The following is a 22,177-nucleotide window of genomic DNA, read 5'->3' on the forward strand; positions in this document are numbered from 1 at the left end:
ACAGAAAACATAGAAATAAAGAAACTAGAATGCCCACCCTAGTCACAACCTGGCCTAACCAAAATAGAAAATAAAAACCTCTCTATGGCCATGGCGTGACAGTACCCCACCCCCAAAGGTGCGGACTCCGGCTGCAAAACCTGAACCTATAGGGGAGGGTCCGGGTGGGCCTCCGTAATGGCGGCAACTCTGGTGCGGGACATAGACCCCCCCCCCCCCCCTCCGCTTCTGGCTCCCCCCACTTTGGTGGCGCCTCTGGTGCAGGGACCCTCGCCGCCGACCCCGGACTGGGGACCCTCGCCCCGGACTGGGGACCCTCGTAGCGGGCCCCGGACTGGTCACCCTCGTTGCGGGCCCCGGACTGAGCACCCTCGTTGCAGGCCCCGGACTGGGCACCCATGTTGAATGCTCCGGACTGGAGACCGTCGCTGGAGGGAGGAGACGCAGAGACAGCCTGGTGCGTGGGGCTGCCACAGGGCCCACCAGGCTGGGGAGACCTACAGGTGGCCTGGTCCTTAGAGGAGGCACAGGAAGAACCGGGCTGTGGGGGAGCTCTAGTGCGCAGCCTTGGTGCCACTCCTCCAGGCTGAATGCCCACTTTAGCCCGGCACCTCCAGAGTGCAGGCACAGGTCGAACCGGGCTGTGGGGGAGCACTGGAGATCTGGTGCTTACCACTCGCACCTCTCCACTTGGCCGAATGCCCACTTTAGCCCACCGGAGACACAGTGCGCAGAGCCGGCGCAGGATACCCTGGGCCGAAACGGCGCACCGGAGACCAAGCACGCTGAGCTGCCACAATCTGCCCTGGCTGGATGCCCACTCTAGCGTGGAACTTGCGGAGGGCTGGCATATAGCGCACCGGGTTATAAGCATGCACTGGAGACACTGTGCGCTTTACCGCATAACACGGTGCCTGACCAGTACCACGCTCCCTCCGGTAAGCACAGGGAGTTGGCTCAGGTCTATAGCCTGACTCCGCCAATCTCCCCGTGTGCCTTTCCCCCCAAAATGTTGGGGCTGCCTCTCATGCCTGCTTCGCTGACTTGCCTCTCAGCTTTAGCTACCTCCAGTTCCTCTTTCGGACGGTGATATTCCCCAGCCTGTCTCTAGGGTCCCTCTCCGTCCAGGATTTCCCAAGTCCACGAATCCTGAACCCTCTGCTCCTCCTTACCCCACACTGCTTGGTCCGCTTGTGGTGGGTAATTCTGTAACGCTCTTCTGATGAAGAAGGAGTGGACCAAAGCACAGCGTTGGAAGGTGTTCATGATATTTATTGCAGTCTGAACACTAGCGAACACTGCAGTCTGAACACTAGCGAGAAATGAACAGTTCTGTAAGGTAACTATACAGAAAACATAGAAATAAGGAAACTAGAATGCCCATCCCAGTCACATCCTGGACTAACCAAAATAGAGAATAAAAACCTCTCTATGGCCAGGGCGTGACACATAATGACAAAGCAAAATCCGATTTTTAGATTTTTTTGCCAATATATATATATATATATATATAAACTGAAATATCACATTTACATAAGTATTCAGACCCTTTACTCAGTACTTTGTTGAAGCACATTGGCAACGGTTACATCCTCGAGTCTTCTTGGGTATGACGCTACAAGCTTGGCAAAGCTCTGGAGTATCTTCCATTCTTCTCTGCAGATCCTCTCAAGCTCTGTCAAGTTGGATGGGAAGCGTCACTGCACAGCTATTTTCAGGTCTCTCCAGAGATGTTTGAGCAGGTTCAAGTCCGGGCTCTGGCTGGGCCACTCAAGGACATTCAGAGACTTGCGTTGTCTTGGCTGTGTGCTTAGGGTCGTTGTCCTGTTGGAAGGTGAACCTTCGCCAAGTCTGAGTTCCTGAGCACTCCGGAGAAAGTTTTCCTCAAGGATATCTCTGTACTTGCTCCGTTCATCTTTGCCTCGATCTTGACTAATCTCCCAGTCCCTGCCAATGAAAAACATCCCCACAGCATGATGCTGCCACCGCCATGCTTCACTGTAAGGATGGTGCCAGGTTTCCTCCAGACGCTTGGCATTCAGGCCATAGAGCTCATTCTTGGTTTTATCAGACCAGAGAATCTTGTTTCTCATGGTCTGAGAGTTATTAGGTGCCTTTTGGCAAACTCCAAGCGGGCTGTCATGTGCCTTTTACTGAGGAGTGGCTTCTGTCTGGCCACTCTACCATAAAAGGCCTGATTGGTGGAGTGCTGCAGTGATGGTTGTTGTTCTGGAACTATTGATTTTTTTCCCCCCTTCACTAGACGATACAAGTATTGCGTATCAGTATCGTGGCAAGGAAACAAAACACAAAGTTAATTTGACTTATTTAGGAAAACAGCTTTTTGTTGGAAACAAACATCATTATGTTTCATCCAGACTAGAGCACCCAATATTTAATATACAGCAGGTATTTTTAAGGACCAAGAAGTTTGATCTGATTTGTGATTTCTTTTTTGCCATGGAAAAAAATACACAGCCCTAGTAATGACTACAGGTAAAGACAAACAGGGGAACTGGCAGCCCTGAGTAAGCATCTTAGAGATGTGGCTGATATGGTAATAGTTTTAATGGTAATCAGCTGTGCTGTTCTGTAGTGGTGGCTGGAGGGGTCTGGGAGAGATGGGGAAATGGAGGAAGTTATGAAGCATCTCTCTCTCTCTCGCCCTCTCTCTCCCTCCCGCCCTCTGTCTGTTTACACTACCACTCGCTTTCCTTAGAGGCTTTGTTTTGACCTTTTTGTTTCCATGTGGACCTGGTCCCATGTCAGAGGTGATTGCGTCAGGGTAATTCCTTCCATGGCAACAAACACCTTCCTTACATGACCAGAAAAAGCCCTTGGGTGTTTTGTTGGGAAATGGAACAATGTATGTGGGCAAACACACACACACACTTTTGGACAATGGAACTGCTCCTGTAGCTACGGTCCAAATGGCCTAGCAGACACCTGTATACTCCCATATGGAGTCACTGAGTCAGCCCATTAGTGTGTTCCTCTTTCTCCCTCTAAGTACCTCTCTGGCTTCAGTATAGTTCTTTGTTTCTATTTCAATAGATCTCCCAGATGGTTCCTTGGATAAATATTTAAACTGGTGGTTTCTTGGCCAGTCCTGGTCAACCACAAGGATTTCAGAAGTGTCTTAATGATGTTCTCATATTACCTTCTTGGACAATCCAAAACAGGGTCTGTTGAAGCCATAACTCCCATAAAAATGACATGTTTTTACTGTCAAATCCCTCTTGATTCCACATCTCACATATTGGCTAACTTCTGCAATCCAGGAGTAGCTAATACCAGAGGACTGTTGCCAAATCCTTTATTCTGTGGTGTATTTATTATGTCTTGCAATTGAAACCATTTACCGTTATAAGAACCAAACAGAAGCAAACTGAGAAAATGGAATGAAACGGAGGGAACTACCTGAATATGTCAAGTAGAAACTCTTGTTTTCGTTGCGAAACGTTTTCCATTTCGAGTAAACGGTTTAGATTAAACGTTTTGCAACAGAATCTGCGTAATGAATACACCTCTGGTGTGATCATTGAAAGTAAACATGGGTGTTGGTCTGACGTAACCTCTTGTCACACACTCGCTGACCTGAAGGCCCCGCCTCCTCCTCCTTGTTTGGGAGATGGGATACTTCCTGTATGGGATCAAAACACACATTATTTTTAAAATGTTTTGCTGAAAGAGACTGAGTGAGTGAGAGAGAACATGAGATACAGATTGTGTAAGAGAAAGGTAAAGTAATAGATTAATTCATGTGAGTGCTTGTTTGGTAGGGGGTCTCTCCCAAGTCACAAAGGTCACTGACACACACCCACACACTCCTCATGTGCTCCCTTTTCCAGATTCCAGAGCTTTCTAAAAGGAGAGTGATGCAGACCCTTCTCCTCTTTGCCAGCTTAAAAGCCAAGGATAAGGGCCCTTCCCACTTAAGAAAGAAGGGCTTTCTCCTTCCTTTAGTCCACATCCTACATTCTACAGTAGTATACAGTCACACAGGAAGACAAGCCAGAGACAGAGCAGGGGTACTCAGACTCTCTCAAGCCTGCAGTAGCTCAAAAAGAGGGTTGGCTCACTCAATAAAACAAAACAGCTCTCTCCCTCTCTCAATACCCTATTTGTTCATAGAGAGAAAGAGCAGACTCCAGAAATGCTGCTGCTCCTCCTAAGCCACCCACTTGCTCCTTCATAGACTCTATTTCAAGAGAAAGGGAGAGACAAAGAGAGACAGCGATTACAAGAGAGCGCAGAAGCAACAGTATCTCACCTTCACATCGCACACTGTAGGGAGAGTAATCGCCAGTTTGTAGGTCAAGTGCTGAGAGTCTCACTGGGGATGATGGTGCTTCAGCTTCAGCCTCTTCTGATTTACTGGTGTTTTATAGGTCACACAACTCTCCATTATTCAGAGAACAGCCTCACAACACTGAAAACATACACAGATGCTAGTGTGTGTGTGTGTGTGTGTGTTTTATTTGGCCAGTGCAACTTTTATATAGAAGTGTGTATCAGTTTTATGAGTAATTTATTTGAGAACAATGTGTGTGGGTGTGTGTTTGTGTATGTGTGTGCGTATTAGTTTGTGTTGTATTCCTGTAGGATTGTTAAGGAATGTTTATTATTTTATTGTGTGCAACAATAACCGCCCAAAAGTAATGATGCGTAGGCACACAAACAGACCTCTATACAGCATCCATCACGCACATACTAACACGGACAAGCGCGCACAAACACTTACACGTATAGGGCTGTGACGGTCATGGAATTTTGGATGACGGTTATTGGCCAGCCAAATGACCGCAGTCACCGTAATAACTGAGTAGAAGAAAAAAAAGATATATACACTATATTTGTTGTGAATATGTGCTTTCTGTTGATTCAACTCAACTGACATTACAAATAATACATTCTATAGATGCAGTAAAAAAGTAAATGGAACTCGACCAAAACAATGGAAATGTCATGGAAACGTGTGGGGGAAAGATGCATGTGGGGACCTTTATGGAAAATGTGTTTTTGGAACTCTTCATGTGACATTTTACATGTGAAAACAAAAATTAGTCGCTGTGATACACACACAGACAGTGCTTTTAACATAGTGTTTTCAACTTAAATATTTGACACACATGACTACATTGTGTATGTCTATTTATATTATTTCACCTGCATTTCTGCACGTTGGACTTCAAAGTAAATCTCAGCTTGTTAAGAATTCACAAGAAAAACTATATCACATTGATTCAGGACTAACATTGAAACAAGATAATATGCCCCACCAACATTAGACAACTATACAGATAACTTAAAAAAAAAAATGTTTAACCTTTATTCAACTAGGAAATGACAGCCTAGGAACAGTGGGTTAACTGCCTTGTTCAGGGACAGAATGACATATTTTTACCTTGTCAGCTCTGGGATTCGATCTTGCAACCTTTTGGTTACTAGTCCAACGCTCTAACCACTAGGCTGCCGCCCCGATAGCCACAAATTGCTGAAATAAGTCAATTTAAGTCAATGATGAGAGTAGTCAGATTAACTTATAACTAAAACAACAGCGCAGAAGAGTGCCATTTGTAATGAATGTGTAGGTGAATGCTACAACAAAGATCAGTGCACCTCAAATCCGAAGGATGTGAGTTCAAAAAGCTATAGTATATTAAGGATAACTTTTTTAATGTTTCACTATTTACATTTTGGACAGTCTGCAGCTCTTCAAAACTGGAATCCTACAGTACACAACACTTATTAGGATTGTATTGTAATGTTCATTACACGATCTTCTATGTATAACCAATAAGGATTTTCATGCAGAAGAGGCGAGTATAACACGTCTAAATTCCATACACAAAATGTTCATAGCGATAGCTCTCGAGAATCAAGGTGCCATCCCAGTAATGTTATTAGCCAACTAGTATAGCTAGGAGTCAGAAAGGCAAAGGGTTGAATGCATGCCAAAGCCAAGGTTATTTTCCATGAATGCAGTGCTAGGATTGTCAAAATAACACTTCTACGATCAATACATCTTTGTAGCCATAGCTCTCAAAAATCAAGGAGCCATCCCAATCTCCTCATTGCCCCCCCCCCCCCCCCCCAGCAAAATTAGCCTACATTTACAACTTCTAAATGTTATGCAAAGAAAACTGCCAAATATATCCAAATTGGACTTCAGTAACCACATTGTGGGACTGTTACAATACATAAATCATGACAAATTTGACGAACATCCACTTTGTTGGATCAGATTTGTTGAATATCCGGCATCCCTGTTCCATCCACACGGTCTGTGTTCCATTGACCTCATTACTGCATCTATTCATAGGTTGCACATCTGTCACTCGGTCGCACCATGTCTTTTTCGTTATGTGTCGGACCCCAGTAAGATTAGCTGTCGCCATTGTTATGAACGTTCTCAAGCCGCTCCCTGCCGGTAGCGCCATAGTGGTGCCCTAAAGTGGTGATAAGCCCAGTCATTCTGGACGAATACTAGCTACTATTTCATCTAAATTACACAGTCTGGAAATACAATGACATTGCCAAAGTAGTCAAATATTTAGTAGGAAATAACTTTGCCAGCTTTACCATATTGGTCAAATTTACTTTAGACAGATGGCAATGTTGTCATTAGCTAGCAAAGTTTGTCAAGAATAGCTAGCAATGCTAACGTTAGCTAGCCACAATCCGGTGGCCTCCCCTCGAGTTTAGATTGCTAACGTTATAACCTAAACTCACGTAAACTTGTACATCGCCTTGGTCCGTACAATTGCCCTTATTTTAGTGCCCCAAAAACGTAATACATCCAGATCAACTGTAATGTCAATACCATTGTAAAGCACAATTTCTCCCCTTTCCAACAGAATCAATTACATGACCTAAACGCTGCCCGTTTCTGCATAATTCAAGCAGGAAATGAGTCCCGCTGGGTCTCTGAACAGGCAGTGGCTCGGGTGGTTGTTGTCCTTGATGATCTTTATGGCCTTCCTGTGACATCGGTTGGTGTAGGTGTCCTGTAGGTGAAATTAGGTTTAAAACAGCAAAATAAAACTCTGGCCCATGCAAAATGTGTAGAATTACGGGAAATTAGCTTTTAAACTGCTAAATGTCCTCGCCACCAACAAGAGAGGTGTGAACAGTTGCGAGGGTTGCGAGGTGGGGGTTTATTACTACACTGATAAATGACATTATCCATCCGGATCTGCCACCTAGGAAATTTGTGTGACCAGAGCTTCTTAAATAGTTATTGTGTAGCCCTACGTTAGTGCCTTATTGCAAACAGGATGCATGTTTTGGAATATTTTTTATTCTGTACAGCCTTCCTTTTCATTATGTACAGTAATTTAGGTTGGTATTGTGGAGTAACTACAATGTTGTTGATCCATCCTCAGTTTTCTCCAATTACAGCCATTAAACTCTGTTTTAAAGTCCCCATTGGTGAGCCTGATGGGGAGTTTCAGCGATGAGACAAGATTAAATAATAATAATAAAATAAAGTCCCCATTGGCGTCATGGTGAAATCCCTGAGCTGTTTCCTTCCTCTCCAGCAACTGAGTTAGGAAGCCTGTATCTTTGTAGTGACTGGGTTTATTGATACACCATCCAAAGTGTAATAACTTCACCCTGCTCGAAGTGATATTCAATGTATTTTTTTAAAACCATCTACCAATAGGTGCCCTTCTTTGCAAGGCATTGGAAAACCTCCCTGGTCTTTGTGGTTGAATCTGTGTTAGAAATGTACTGCTCGACTGAGGGACCTTACAGATAATTGTATGTGTGGGGTACAGAGATTAAGTAGTCATTCACAATCATTTTAAACACTCTTATTGCACACAGAGTGAGTCCATGCAACTTATTATGTGACTTGTCAAACATATTTTAACTACTGAACTTATTTAGGCTTGCCATAACAAAGGGGTTGAATATTTATTGACTGAAGACATTTCAGCTTTTCATTTTTTTATACATTTGTAAAGCATAATTCTACTTTGACATTATGGTTTATTGTGTGTAGGCCAGTGACACAAAATCTAAATTTAATCCATTTTAAATTCCGTCTGTAACACAACAAAATGTGGAAAATGTAATTGGGTATGAATACTTTCTGAAGGCAGTATATACAGGGTCAGTTCCAATATCATATTTACAATGTGCAGGGATAATACTGGAGTGATAGAAGTAGAAACAGTGCCTTCGGAAAGTATGCAGACCCCTTGACTTTTTCCAAATTTTGTTAGGTTACAGCCTTATTCTAAAATTGATTAAATAGTTTAAATAGTTTTTCCCCCTCATCAATCTACACACAATACCCCATAATGACAAAGCAAAAACAGGGTTTTAGACAGTTTTTTGTTGTTGTGGTAATTTTTTTTTTTTTAATACACAACTGAAATATTACATTTACATAAGTATTCAGACCCTTTACTCAATACTTTGTTGAAGCACCTTTGGCAGAGATTACAGCTTCAAGTCTTCTTGGGTATGACGCTACAAGCTTGGCACACCTGTATTTGGGGAGCGTTGCTGAACAATTATTTTCAGGTCTCTCCAGAGATGTTTGATCGTGTTCAAGTGTGGCTGGGCCACTAAAGGACATTCAGAGACTTGTTCTGAAGCCACTCCAGCATTGTCTTGGCTGTGTGCTTAGGGTCATTGTTCGGTTGGAAGGAGAACCTTTGCCCCAGTCTGAAGTCCTGAGCGCTCAGAAGCAGGTTTTCATCAAGGCTCTCTCTGTACTTTGCTTTGGTCATCTTTCCCTCGATCCTGACTAGACTCCCAGTCCCTGCCGCTGAAAAACATCCCTACAGCATGATTCTGCCACCACCATGCTTCACTGTAAGGATGGTGCCAGGTTTCCTCCAGACGTGACGCTTGGCATTCAGGGCAAAGAGTTCAATCTTGGTCTCATCAGACCAGAGGATCTTGTTTCTCATGGTCTGAGAGTCTTTAGGTGCCTTTTGACAAACTCCAAGTCGGCTGTCATGTGCCTTTTACTGAGGAGTGTCTTCCGTCTGGTCACTCTACCGTAAAGGCCTGATTGGTGGTGCGGCAGAGATGGTTGTCCTTCTGGAAGGTTCTCCCATCTCCACAGAGGAACTCTAGAGCTCTGTCAGAGTGACTATTGGGTTCTTGGTCCCCTCCCTGACCAATGCCGTTCTCCCCTGATTGCTACAGGGTTCTTCCTTTAAAAGTTGTGGTGTACTGCAGCACAGCTTGCGGGTTGCCGCAGATTTCGTTATTTAAGTGTAAGCCATTGTTGCCAGAATGACGCAATTTACCACAATCTGCCACCATTTACCACAAACGGTCGCGCCATAAGCTCCAAACTTTTAAAGGAAGAACCACTGTAAGTTGGGCGGACAGCCAGCTCTATGAAGAGTCTTGGTGGTTCCAAACTTCTTCCTCTTAAGAATGATGGAGGCCGCTGTGTTCTTGGGGACCTTCAATGCTGCAGAAATGTTTTGGTACCCTTCCCCAGATCTGTGCCTCAACACAATCCTGTCTCGAAGCTCTGCGGACAATTCCTTCGAACTCATGGCTTGGTTTTTGCTCTGACGTGCACTGTCAACTGTGGGACCTTATATAGACAGGTGTGTGCCTTTCCAAATCATGTCCAATCAAAAGAGTTTACCACAGGTCGAATAAGGCTGTTGTTGTGGGGTCTGAAAACTTTCCGAAGGCGCTGTATGTAGAAGGGTAAAGTGACTAGTCATCAGGATGTATGAAAAACAGAGTAGTAGCAGTGTAAATTAATACGATTGTGTGTGTGTAGAGAGTCAGTATAAATGTGTGTGTGTGTGTGTGTTTCATTCACTCATGTTGATGATGGTGACCGCAAGTGTTCTGTAGTTACTACCATAACACCCTCAAATTATTCTCAATGAATTGCAATGGGTTTGTTTAATGGAATATGGGATTTTCATCAGCCACATTCTTTCTCTCTCGTGAGTCTGTTATGTAGGGAAATGTTCTAAAGTGGTCCATACTAGCTGCAGGTTTCCTGACATCTGGCAAACATATGAGGCTTCTTTATTCACACACTCACACTGATGGCTACACTGTGAGCGGGTCAGAAGGCCTGAGAATTTCTCTAAAACAATTGTCACATTTTCTCTAAGGAATGAGGGGGAATTTGGCATGTGATAATTCCTGGACTTGCCTCGGACAGTTGTGTGTGCGTGTGTGTGTGTGTGTTTCTACAGTATATTTGTCTCGTACACTAATGGTTCCTACAGTAGAGTGCTCCTACTTTATCTACCATGTCCAGTGACATGTTAAAGAGTCAATTTCCATGTCAATGCCATATGTTATCCTTCCTGTCCACAACTCTCTCATATGGGTTTTAACAATGGACATTGGATTGTTTTGTATCAGGGAATCTCCACATTCATTTTTACGAGCAGGTCATTATGAGTAGTTTGGCTTTGTTGTCAGTCACACATGTTTTGTTGTGGTGTTTACACATTGGGCCAGTAGTTATCCTGACCATGTGACCTGACCAGGGGAAACGCAGGGCCTTAGTTCTACCGGGTCTTCTTTGACCTGTGTCCCAGTCACATGTTAATATTGTGGTCATGCTCAGTCGGTCATGCGTGAACATAGTGGTGACTGCTTGGTGCGTTCATTAACCTGGCTGTGTGTGTGACTGGCAGGTGCATGTTTGACTGGCAGGTGTGCATGTGAAGCTGTTTCTGTGGTCATGTGTGTGACATGATTACACTTGTATTTTTTACATTGTGGCTCAGCGCTTATAATTATAGGACCAGTTACAGGCAGTAGACTATATATGTGTGTGTGTGTGTTTTTGATTCTTCATTATTTTTCTTTCATGTGGCAAGGTTTTTCAATGCATACTGCAGAAGCATCTGGTGTGTGGGTGTGTGCGTGATGGTCCAGGTTATAAGAACAGTACACAGCAAATCAACACTGAGATTGTTAAATTAACACTGGAAGTGTGAACCCGTATAGACACTGGGGAGTGTTACATCCATAGGTTATTTCCAGTAGGCGCGGCTTATTAGGGGTGTGGCTTTTATAATTATTTTTGAGCTACCTGTGAGAGTAAATGTCATTCCTGTTGATTTTGTTAAGTTTAACATATAAGTTTAACAATATAACATTAAATATTCTGATGTAATATTTTTCCAATTATTATTTGCAACAAAGTGGTTGCCATACCTTTGGGGACATCACATTGGGAGTTGCATAGGCTTTTCAGGACTGCATAAACTTCTGTAAGCTTCATTAAAGCTACGAAGGTGTCAGTGTTTGACCGTAACATGATAACAAGTCAACAGAATGGATGAACCGGAATGACGTTAGTTCTCATGGGTGGCCAAAAATGTCTTCCTGAAAGCCCCGCCCCTACTAAGCTAAGCCACCAATCTTCTGCTCTGACCCGCTGAGTCATATCTCAGCAAACCAACCCTGCTATTTTTAATTGAACACTGTTCAGTGTCTATACGGGTCAGCAGTTTCAGTGTTAATTTAACCCTAGAGAATTTGCTGTGTACATATTCCTGCAATGTAGATGAATACCTTCTGCCCCCTAGCCCAAGAGACATGTTTTACATTTAAATGGTGGGTTTCTTTCTGCTGTGTGTGTACTCTGTTTCTGCTCTATGTAAAGTCACTAAGGGAAACAGAAGGAAACAGGAGCTAGCTGTACAGTCCAGTGCACGTTTCCCATGTCTTTATTGAGTTTAACCAGAGGAAATGTAAGATTTATGTCTGTATTTAACAACTAATGTACGTCTTTAATCCTGGTTGCAATGCTACTTAGCCATATGATGTGTGACTCGTTTTCTGTGTATTGATTTCGGCAGAGAGAAGCCAGCCTCTGCACACTGTGCCAAGCCAAGCACTCGCACGCACAAGAATGACACAAATGGCACGGCACAAGACACACACTGTTTACTGAACCAGTAGTACCAGCCAGTAGCCTCGTCTTCCAAGTAAGGCAGTGAGATCCTGCTGCACTTGTTTTCTCTCCTCCTCTCCCCCTTTCCTCCTGCTCTCTTCTCTTCTTCCCGCCCAACTCCAGAGAAGGCTAGGAATGTCATGCTGCATATCCCAGCCAGTCAGAGTGGGTAAAGGAAATATTCTCCTCTCCTCCCAGGCTGTCTACAGTTTGTGGTTACAGACAGTGTGGTCAACACAGCTGATGGTTTGAAATCAGTTGTAGACAGTTGAATGGTGTTGGTTGGTTGTGGTAATTTTACAAGTATATGATCTCATCAATCATACGTCAATTGCAATGGGGAAAAATGACCATAAAAAGATATTAGAGTGAAAAGAGATGTTCTGGATATTCTTTCTGGACTTTTAATAAAAGTGGTTGGATTGGAGACAAAGCGTTGTTGGCGTGGGTTAGAATCAGAATGTTTGGAGCTGGTAACCTCAATAACCCCTTCTGTGGGCATTGTGTCTAGCACACACACACACCCACACAGCCTCCTTGATCTTCCTACTATCCCAAATCTGCTAGTCACCTGTGTGGAGAGGTGGAGCGTGCTGTACAGACCATAAAAACATCTCTGGAAAAGAGACATGGACCATAGCAGAGCACTGTTGGCATACCGAGCCACACCATTGGAGCATGTATTCTCTACAGCACAACTGCTAATAGGGAGACATCTTTGCACAAGCCTACCACAAACAACAACCAAACTGGATGCCTAGTGGCCGGATGTGCAGGCTTTCTGCAAAATGGATGAGGAAGGAAGGGGGAAGAAAGCAAAGGACTACAACCATCACCACCGCTCAAGATCACTACCAGAACTCACATCTGGACAGGAAGTTTGGATCACTACAGAACAAACTCCAGGATCAGTTCTGAGAACAGCCCCAACACGGAGATCCTATTTGGTAGAGACTGACATGGGCGTATTCAGGAGTAATAGAATTCACCTCTGTCCTACTGGTGATCCCCCAGTGCTTTCACTAGATCAGGCAGGGTTTCAAAAGCTCTAGAAAGGCTGGACTTGTAAAAACTTAAAAGAAACCTAAGTTCAGTATCCTCAGAAAAGGAACAGTTCACATGAGAACAGAACAGTGCTGAGCTAAAAGGAGGAGATGTAGCATGATGTACTACACTACCCATAATGCTCTGGAATGATATCCGGTGTTATTTTTAGGAAACTGTTTAGTAAGTTAACACTATGGTGTCCCGTCTCTATATTCTTACAGGATTCGGATATGTCGCAGCAGTGTGTAGAAGGGAGATTCCAGATGTGAGAAATGTGCAGGAAGTCTTGGTTAGAGGGAGTGTACAGTTGGGATAGAGATAGCACTGTGTGTGAACTCTGTGAGAAAGGGACAGATTTCTAGAGGCAGAACGTTTCCTATGCTGAGGCAGTGAAGAGAATAGAGGATAGCCCAAGGGTGAGAATTCGACTGGGAGCCCTCTAGTGAGTTGGCCTGATCAACTGCACTGAGCCGATGGAGCGGAAGTCACAGAAGATAGATGTGGTAGTTGCAGCAGCAGAGAAATATTTGGGTATGAGAGATTTTAATGCAGAATATCTACAATAAGATGGCCTGGTGTAGGATTGTTTAGGGCCAACGTAGTGGAATGGGGTGGTGGGTTTTTGGGGATAGTGTATAGGTGCACGGTTAGATGGTGGTGAAATTTTCTTTCCCCTTTTTTTTGTGACCAAAATGTGCTATCCACACTCCGACCTGTGAAAGGCAGCAATACGCAACACGGCGTCTAGTCTGCCGGAAATGCACACAAAGAAGAAAAAGGCATTATTGCATAACACTGAACATGTTAATTCCCTAACACTAACCGTCTAACAGTGTCAGCACTAAGCACAGTGTTAATTGAACACTCAAAAGTGTGGACCCATATAGACACTGGCCCAGTGTTAAATTTAACACTGGAGAATTTGCTGTGTGGAAAAGGAATCCACTTTGAATATTTCAGATATACCCAAGTGCATCCAGGCATTTGGTAGAGGTATCTTCAGTGATACAATATTTTGCAACGGTTATCATCCTAGCTGTGGGAAAAGGAGCCAGACTACATCAGAGGTCATTATGGCCCATTATAACATCTCACAACTCAGTAGAGACAGGGGGAACAAACCAGATAGTTGAGACAGGGGGAACAAACCAGATAGTTGCACAACCTTCCTGTAGTGGAATGGGGTGGTGGGTTTTTGGGGATAGTGTATAGGTGCACGGTTAGATGGTGGTGAAATTTTCTTTCCCCTTTTTTTTGTGACCAAAATGTGCTATCCACACTCCGACCTGTGAAAGGCAGCAATACGCAACACGGCGTCTAGTCTGCCGGAAATGCACACAAAGAAGAAAAAGGCATTATTGCATAACACTGAACATGTTAATTCCCTAACACTAACCGTCTAACAGTGTCAGCACTAAGCACAGTGTTAATTGAACACTCAAAAGTGTGGACCCATATAGACACTGGCCCAGTGTTAAATTTAACACTGGAGAATTTGCTGTGTGGAAAAGGAATCCACTTTGAATATTTCAGATATACCCAAGTGCATCCAGGCATTTGGTAGAGGTATCTTCAGTGATACAATATTTTGCAACGGTTATCATCCTAGCTGTGGGAAAAGGAGCCAGACTACATCAGAGGTCATTATGGCCCATTATAACATCTCACAACTCAGTAGAGACAGGGGGAACAAACCAGATAGTTGCACAACCTTCCTGTAACTCATTATCCTCTGTTTAAAGGGTATTTAGCGCAACAGGCTAATCTTGTGATGATCGAATGGTCCAATTGGATGCTCCATAGGTTGTGTGTTCAAACACAGTGTAAGCTGTCTACTTTGCTAATTCTAATAATACTGCAGTTGAAACTACAATGAATACACAAACCACCCCTGGGTCCGGAGAAAGGAGAGTTAAGTTATCTCCATGGTTTTCCCCTCAGTGAAATCTGTATCTGTGGGAAAGGAAGTAAGGAAGACCCCATCCCCTTCTCTGCCCTCGTCTCTCTCCTTTCCCCTTTTTCCTCCATCTTTCAGGAGAAAATGCTAATGTCAGTGCTTGTATGCATTCTGAGGCTGACCAGACACACACTCGGAGCAGGAAGACTTTTGTTTTAGTTTCTGAAAACAACAACAAGCAGTCTTCTTCCACATTCTGACTTCCTGATATGAGCAGTTGAGATAATACCCATAGCCATTCCTCTTCATTCCAGCTGAGGAGGTAAGGAGGAGAGCCATGTTTATGAATGAGTGAGATCTTATGTACTTTCTGTGGTAGGACAGAGGAAATACCTTCAAGCCAGACACAAAACATTGTTATGACTGTCTACCATTGTATCTCATTCAATAAAAAGCTAAGCAGTGGTCTGATTGTCTATACTGCAGGTTCACAATCACTGTGTGTGTGTGTGTGTTGTGTGTGCACATTAGAGGTCGACCGATTATGATTTTTCAACGCAGATACCGATTATTGGAGGACCAAAAAAGCCATTGCCGATTATAAATCGGCCAATTTTTATTTATTTATTTGTAATAATGACAATTACAACAATACTGAATGAACCCTTATTTTAACTTAATATAATACATCAATAAAATAAATTTAGCCTCAAATAAATAATGAAACATGTTCAATTTGGTTTAAATAATGCAAAAACAAAGTGTTGGAGAAGTAAATGTGCGATATGTGCCATGTAAGAAAGCTAACGGTTAAGTTCCTTGCTCAGAACATGAGAACATATGAAAGCTGGTGGTTCCTTTAACATGAGTCTTCAATATTCCCAGGTAAGACGTTTTAGGTTGTAGTTATTATAGGAATTATAGGACTATTTCCCTCAATACCATTTGTATTTCATTAACCTTTGACTATTGGATGTTCTTATAGGCACTTTAGTATTGCCAGTGTAACAGTATAGCTTCCGTCCCTCTCCTCCCTGGGCTCGAACCAGGAACACAACAACAACAGCCACCCTCGAAGCAGCGTTACCCATGTAGAGCAAGTAGCGTTTGAAACGCTATTTGCGGTGCTAACTAGCTAGCCTTTTCACTTCGGTTACACCAGCCTCATCTCGGGAGTTGATAGGCTTGAAGTTATAAACAGCGCAATGCTTGATGCACAACGCACGAAAGTGCTGTTTGAATGAATGTTTACATGCCTGCTTCTGCCTACCCACCACTCAGTCACATACTTAGATACTTGTATGCTCAGTCAGATTATATGCTACGCAGGACACGCTAAATAATATCTAGTAATATCATCAACCATGTGTAGTTAACTAGTGATTATGATTGATTTTTTTTTATACGATAAGTTTAATGCTAGCTAGCAACTTACCTTGGCTTACTGCATCCGCGTAACAGTCTCCTTGTGGAGTGCACAAGCACTAGTTAACTGTAAGGTTGCAAGATTGGATCCCCCGAGCTGACAAGGTGACGTTCTGCCCCTGAATGAGGCAGTTAACCCACCGTTCCTAGGCCGTCATTGAAAATAAGAATGTGTTCTTAACTGACTTGCCTAGTTAAATAAAGGTGCAAATATATATATATATACCGATTTCCGATTGTTATGAAAACTTAAAATCGGCCCTATTTAATCGGTCGACCTCTAATGCACATGCACTTCAGGCTATTGCAGCAACATTTTAGGGAGAGAGGTCTTGGAATGAGGGACTGATTCTCCCACATGCCATGCATGGGTTGAAGTCAGCCGCTGAGGGTTTTTGGGATAGACTGGGGGTTTGTGGGGTGCATCAATCAGTGGTGGGCAGCTATGAAGGCAATGTTGTGCTATACTACAGAAATGTGGCTGTAAGCTCCAAAGGTTGCTTCAGGACATTAGACATACCTGACCTATAGGTTAGATATGCATGTGTTGATGACGCGTCTGACACACCTATTTACAGTACACACTTATTTAGACACGCTCATAAACACTATACAGACCATTCAGGAAAGTGCCAGTAGGTTAACCTACAGTATCAAAGGTGAGCGCACCGCAGTTTCAAAGGCTTCAAGCCAAGTCATGTTTCTGCCCCCATCTGGTGAACAACAGTACTGCTTTCCTAACTCTCAGCTCACCATCATAGGACATGGCAGCAACCTTGTGAGCTATTAAAAGTGATACCAGCCAAAATGGTCTTTCCCACACAGGGAGGAAAAAGTCATGCTGCTTTTTCATAGCAAAATCACCATGGAAACAAACCCTTGCGATTGGACTCTTTTCCTAGTGTAGATGTTTTGACCAGATCTGTGTCTGATCACAGCTTGTTCCACTGCTTGTCTGTAACAGGGAGAAGGAGAACAGAGTGTAGATGGCATGTTACAGTAAAGGGCATATTTGTACAGAAATACCCTCAGAATTTCACAGTGAGAAGAACCCTGTTTGTCTTAGCCTTAGGATTTCAGGGAAAGTCTTGCTGCTAGGGGAGGGAAAACATGCTCTCTCTCTCTCTCTCTCTCTTTCTCTGTGTATGTCTCTCTAGCTAGGCCTCTACAGTAATTGAGTTGGAGAGTCCTTCAGAAAATCAGTCTTCCAGCATGTTTAGAGCTATTTTAGGGTTGTCTTGATTTGAGGCATATGGTCAGTCGGCCAGTCAATCAGGCGTGGTCACTGAGAAGTGATGATCAGGCTCTATGTGAACATCCATCCGCAGGTCTGTATGCTTATCTCTGCCAAGGTGATTATGGACATATACAGTTACGTAACTCTCTCGTACTCTCATCCTCTTTCATATAATGACTGTTTATATGGCTGTCAGACCCCCTAGTATCAATCCACTCTTCCCCCGGCCTCAGTCCTCTAATCTAGAGTCTAAACATTACCTCTCTCCTCAGTATAGGGAGTTTCTAAGAAGAGCTTTACTTTCTGAGTAGTGACATTAGACAAACCAATGATGACTTCAGACAAACTAGTAGGAAAGTGTTGAACTGGCTGAGCTCTTGGGATTGAGCCTACTGTGAGATTTATGGCCAAATGGTCGAATCCCCCCACTTGCATACACACAAAGCTTGTAGATATTTCTACCTCTGGTCCTATCACAGTCCCTTCCTTCTGAACTGACCTTCGCTCTCGCACTCTGAGCTCTGGTAATTGGTCTCTCTCCTCCTTTCTCCCTTTTTTTTACTCTTTCCTCTCCTTCTCTTTCCCTTCACTCATCTGCTGGCACTCTGAGATGCTATCTGTCGGTTTCTAAACAAATAATGGAGCCCATGGGCCCTGTGCAGCATGGCCATGGATTAAACACTCACGCCCACAATTACACACGCATACATACACTGACAAGCAAACACACGCACATGCAAAATTGCACATAAGCACCTGCAGGTCTTCTGGCAAAAATATACACAATACAAATCATTTTGGACAGATTTGACAGGCAGACACACAAGCATACAAATGATACACAACCACGCTTACACTGACTTGTGAGGTTTATGTTGAGGTGGTTATTGTACCTACACCAGACCCAGGCCATTGGCAGCGTCTGAATACCCCTACTTGGTTCTAAATAGTAGGCATTTTGGGTATATAGTATGTGAAATTTAGAAAATGTAGTATGCTTTACATGCTAGGATGTCACACTCATTTAGGCTTTTCACCTAATAGAATTCTGTACACACTATTGAGTAATAGAATCGTATTCCGAGACCCAGGTGTGTCGCACTGTACCAAAATGAACGAATGATGGGAATCAACGCAATTCCGCATTAGATGAGGCATTCTCAGTAGTCTCGTATGCTGTTAATTGTAGCTTACTACATTTGCTTTTACTAAACAATATGTTCTAAAAAAGTATGGAGTATGATTAGTACACAGTATGCAGTTTAAGTAAGTAGTAGGAAAGCCAGATTTTGGCCATGACCATTGTGTACTGGTTACTCAGAAACTCAATACCTTCCACTCAACACCCAGGAATCTCTCCCCACCACTGTAGGTTATTTTCTTTTGAAGTCTGTTTGGAATCTGAAATCTGTTTTGGAATCTGTTTAGTGTTTGAGTATGCAACCGTTCTGGGAAAATGGCTTCACTACAGCCAAGTCAAGACTCATACATCATCCTCACCTCCTACCCTGTACTTTCACAATCATTTCATTCCTCATCCTCTCTGTTCTCATCATTTTCACACTGATTTAATTCTGCTGTCATGGCCTATTGGTCCAGTATGTGAACTAGTGGAGAGAAACCCTCACACATACATACTCACACATGCACAGAGAGATGTTTTATACATTTTACTGCTCTCTGTTATTACTGATAGTCCCCATAGCCCTATAGACTTGGGAAACCAGGTGATAACGCCCTTTTACGATCCCTTTTTCACATAGGACCAGATACTCAACCACCCCACCCACTGGTTGAACCAACATGGCATAGATGTTGAATTGACGTCTGTGCCCTGTGGACAGTCTCTCTCTCTCTCTCTCTAGCAGCACAGGTCATTAACTACAAATCTGTTTTTGTATGGATGTCAGTTCAGTCTGCCTGCTATCTCGCCAATCTGGTGTTTTGGTTTAGTGAGATGCAAAACAGACTGAGAAAGAAAGCAAAAAGGGACATCTAAAAATAGTCTACTCTTGCTTTGATATCCTGTTACATCAGCATGTTGTGGTTAGAGAGTGTGTGATAGACATCGCAGAATGGCAGAGTGAGAACATAGACAGGAGATGACACACACACGTGTGGAAACATTACCACATCATGCGTGTCAGTGTGTTCTGGGTTAGAGGGTTGGGGGTATCTCAGTCATGCAAAGAGCCTGCTGGAATGTTTGATCAGAGAAAGAGGTTTTATCTAACAGGAGGATGGAGGGAAGGAGATAGAGAGAGAACAGAAAAGAGAGAGCATTGGAGGCGGAGGGAAACAGAGAGAACAACACATGGACATTGATCACTGAAATCACTGTCACAAATGTCAGTTTCAACTCTTCTTGGCTTACAGTATCTAACAATCATGGGGATTTGTCAAAATAATGACCAGTAAAAGGTCATGTACATCTGAAGCCATACTGGTGTGAGCTAGAAGATTTTACCATAACAAGTAACAAGTACGTAGATGGTTCATACAGTCGGTAATCTTGCTCTCGCAAGGCAGGCACTCACTCTACCATGTTAATTGACTATTCCTCCAGCACATTCGAAGGACATCTAGTCAAATCTCTATAAAAACAATAGGAAAGTTAGGTAACTGGTGTAAAATGGCTAGCTAGTTAGCGGTGCAAGCTAGTTACGTTTTAATCGGTGACGTCACTCGCTCTGAGTTTCCATTGCTTTGCACGGGCTGCGGCTTTTGTGGAGCGATAGGTGACAATTCTTTGTGGGTGACTGTTGTCGATGTGTTCAGAGGGTCCGTGGTTCAAATCCAGGTGTGAGCAAGGAGAGGGACGGAAGCAACACTGTTACAGAGTGAGGAAAAGAGAAAGAGCAAGAAAGAAGTGGCGAAAGAGAGATTGTATGAAGAAGAGAGGTGTGGCCTGCAGCAAGTCAACATGTACAGTGAATGCAGGTGGGGCCTGAAGTGACGATGAAGATAGCAGGATGGAGATCCAATCTGGTTTGAGTTTTAGAGGGTGACTGATACCCATGTTTACCAGGGTTCTCAGATCAGCAGCAGCAAGTACACATTGATCCACTTAGCCTGGACTTGAGTTGGAGTGGAGGCAGGGTGTGTGTGTGTGAGAGAGAGTGGGGAGTGAACGGGGAATTGTGAAAGGAAGTGAGGGTAGATGATGGAGAAATTTTTATTTACAATGACAGCCTACCCCGGCCAAACCCGGACGACGCTGGGCCAATTGTGCGCCGCCCTATGGGACTCCCAATCACGGCCGGATGTGACACAGCCTGGATTCAAACCAGGGACTGTAGTGATGCATCTTGCACTGAGATGTAGTGCCTTAGACCACTGTGCCACTCTGGAGCCCCTTGTATGTGTGTACTGTATGTTTGGGGTTCTACGACTGTGCTCTGTAGGGGTTACTTAGGGTTAGTCACACATGTATATGTGTGTGTGCTTCTTGGGAGTGTCACTCACATGGCGGTGTGCTCCTTAGCCCTGTCCTCAGTGTTAGCCCAGTCTCAGATATACTCCAGCCTGCTCTGCCTGACAGGGCTCTGGCAGCACGCCTCAAACGTGAGTGAAAGAACAGGTGGATAATGGAGGGAAGAGAGCAGAGATGGGGTACAGGCCAGTTCTCAGGCTCTAGTCCATGGCGAGAGTAAGAGGGAGAGAGGGCTGAGAGAGTAGTGAGGCCAGCTGGTAAACTGTCATGTGGGTAACTGCCTGGTAGGGTTGCTGTAGGAGAGCTGCCCCAAAGCTGCAAAGCAAATGACAACAGTTACCACCACTATTGCCTTTCTTATCATTTGATCTGATCAAATGAATGATTTTGGTTTATGTTGTGTGTGTGTTTATGTTAGTGTCAGTGTTCCCACTGGCAGGATAGCTAAATGCTGTAAAATAATGCAGAGAGCGTTGGAAAACTAGGGGTGATCAGATGGGGAGGATTATGTTGCCCTCTAGTGGTGTAAAATGGTCTCAGTCTCAGTCTATTGATCACTAATGCCGTTTACTGTAAAGTAGATTGATTGCTAATTTCTCTCTCTCTGTAGGGGTGTTCTGGGTCATCGTGCGGAGGAAAATGTGACTGCAGTGGAGTAAAAGGAGAAAAGGTAAGCATTCTGTCCATCACTCCATTGTCACATTGCTCTCTCACGCTCTTGTTTTCTTCACACCATATCTCTTTCACTAACTCACTCATCCTGAGATTCCCACCTACAAACTACAGATTCCACAATCCCTGTTAGGCACAAAGTGGCGAAAGGGACGTTTCTTATGGTACAGTATGTATACATTTTTGGATGTCCATCATTCATTTCGTATGATATGTTACGAATTACACTTAGCTAGGTGGCTAACCTCAGTTAGGTGGCTAACCTCAGTTAGGTGGAGTTAGGTGGCTAACCTCAGTTAGGTGGCTAACCTCAAACCTCAGCGAGGCTAGTAGTTACGGGTTAGGGTTAGAGGAAGGGTTAGCTAACATGCTAAGTAGTTGCAAAGTAGCTAAAAAGTAGTAAGTAGTTAAAGTTAAAATGCAGAAAAATTGAACATGCTACTTTTTGGGTTCCTAGATGTTTGCGTTCTCCCCATGTCATAGGCCACCATCCTCCCGACCTACTTAATTCCTTTAGTTTTTGGCGTAAGCAACCTCCTGCCTTATGTA

At 43.7% G+C, this 22,177-nt stretch overlaps 1 protein-coding gene across 1 annotated transcript in view; it reads left to right on the forward strand.

Moving 5' to 3' along the window:
- Positions 1-22,177, forward strand: part of LOC110501999 (collagen alpha-1(IV) chain) — a 60,427-nt gene that overhangs the window by 11,717 nt on the left and 26,533 nt on the right. Inside the window, exon 2 of the mRNA XM_021579873.2 lies at positions 21,567-21,626. Coding sequence (XP_021435548.2) covers positions 21,567-21,626 — 60 coding nt within the window. The remainder of the gene's footprint in view (positions 1-21,566; positions 21,627-22,177) is intronic.

The sequence above is a fragment of the Oncorhynchus mykiss genome, chromosome 22 (assembly GCF_013265735.2).
Source record: "Oncorhynchus mykiss isolate Arlee chromosome 22, USDA_OmykA_1.1, whole genome shotgun sequence".
Taxonomy (NCBI): Eukaryota; Metazoa; Chordata; class Actinopteri; order Salmoniformes; family Salmonidae; genus Oncorhynchus; species Oncorhynchus mykiss.